A 1686-nucleotide genomic window follows, 5' to 3' on the forward strand; every position below is an offset into this window, starting at 1 on the left:
AATAACCTGCATGTTTCACCCAAGCACATTTCAATTTTGAAAATGCCCAAATTGAGAATTGCTTCTTCAGCTCAGCAGGCTAACAAAGCCAAAACCAGGAAGACAGTCCAAAGAGAAGACCCTAAAATTCATAATAAAATTCACTACATTGACCATCACAATTAATAATTTGCAGGATCATACACTTGACCATTTAGGAATATGTCTTTGAGAGTCAGTTTTTTTCGCATGTTTCAATCTATAAGGATTTATCAAGAAGAACACAAGTTAAAAATATACAGAAGTCAAAATGCTAATCAAACAATACTTCATGATTAAATATACACACAAAGTTTTGTTTTTGTGAAATACCAGAATAGGATAGTCATTCTCCATACATATTGTTACTAGATTATAATTAATTTTTAGAAAACATGTTCATAAAACATTTATTTAGATATAATAATTGTAATTAAGTCATTATTTCCTGTCATATGATGGTCATTCAGCTTGTTAATAACAGGGAAGTTTTCAACAGAGAATATGTAGAACTTTAGTACTGGAAGTGGCTGTTTTGGAAACTTTTACGTGCTGAAATTATACTTAGTGACAAACATTATGACTTCAAATATGTACATTTAGAGGGTTGAATGATTTTGGGTTATTATAAGATACAGTGGTGCAATTTTTAGAAGGTTCAATTGATTTGGGTTGTGGTAAAGTACATATGGTGTAATTGTTTTGGGTTGTTATAAGATACATATGATGTAATTTTTAGAGATTGAATTGTTTTGGGTTGTTATAAGGTACATATGGTGTAATTTTTAGAGGGTTGATCATTTTTGGGTTGTTATACAGTACATGTGGTGTAATTTTTAAAGGGTTGAACTATTTTGAGTTAATGTCACATACATATGGTATAATTTTTTAGAGGATTGGATTGTTTTGGGTTGTTGTAAGGTACATATGGTGTAATTGTTAGAGGGTTGAATTGTTTGGGTTGTTGTAAAGTATATGTGGTGTTATTTTTTTAGAGGGTTGAATTGTTATGAGTTGTTGTAAGGTACATGTGTAATTTTTTTAGAGGGTTGAATTCTCTGTGCTGTTTTCATGATAATACAAATGTTGACTGAAGTATCTATATTTACAGAGGAGTTTTAGTTCCACAACCACAGCGACTTCAGACAGCTATGTCTCTTTATTCCAGTAATTTATGTGGTCTTGTTCTACTTGTTGACAACAGGATTAACTCCTACACTGGGATTAAGAGAGGTTAGTGTATTTTTCTTATGCTGTTTCTTAACAACAACATCAATCCCCACAACAGGATAAAGAGAGGTTAAAGTAGTGTGTTCTATTTCTGAAGTCTGGTTAGTGTGTTCTACTTCTTGTTTTATTTCTGAAGTCTGATTAGTGTGTTCTACCTCTTGTTTTATTTCTGAAGTCTGGTTAGTGTGTTCTACTTCTTGTTTTATTTCTGAAGTCTGGTTAGTGTGTTCTACTTCTTGTTTTATTTCTGAAGTCTGATTAGTGTGTTCTACCTCTTGTTTTATTTCTGAAGTCTGATTAGTGTGTTCTACTTCTTGTTCTATTTCTGAAGTCTGGTTAGTGTGTTCTACTTCTTGTTCTATTTCTGAAATCTGGTTAGTGTGTTCTACCTCTTGTTCTATTTCTGAAGTCTGGTTAGTGTGTTCTACTTCTTGTTCT

General features: G+C 32.0%; 1 protein-coding gene across 1 annotated transcript in view; it reads right to left on the bottom strand.

Annotated features, from left to right (window-relative positions):
• Nucleotides 1-1205: 1205 nt before the first annotated feature.
• The window catches only part of LOC106475308 (uncharacterized protein PF11_0207-like), a 1383-nt gene continuing 902 nt past the window's right edge, over nt 1206-1686 (bottom strand). Inside the window, exon 2 of the mRNA XM_013935999.1 lies at nt 1206-1658. Coding sequence (XP_013791453.1) covers nt 1206-1658 — 453 coding nt within the window. The remainder of the gene's footprint in view (nt 1659-1686) is intronic.

The sequence above is a fragment of the Limulus polyphemus genome, unplaced genomic scaffold (genome assembly GCF_000517525.1).
Source record: "Limulus polyphemus unplaced genomic scaffold, Limulus_polyphemus-2.1.2 Scaffold8385, whole genome shotgun sequence".
Lineage (NCBI taxonomy): Eukaryota > Metazoa > Arthropoda > Merostomata > Xiphosura > Limulidae > Limulus > Limulus polyphemus.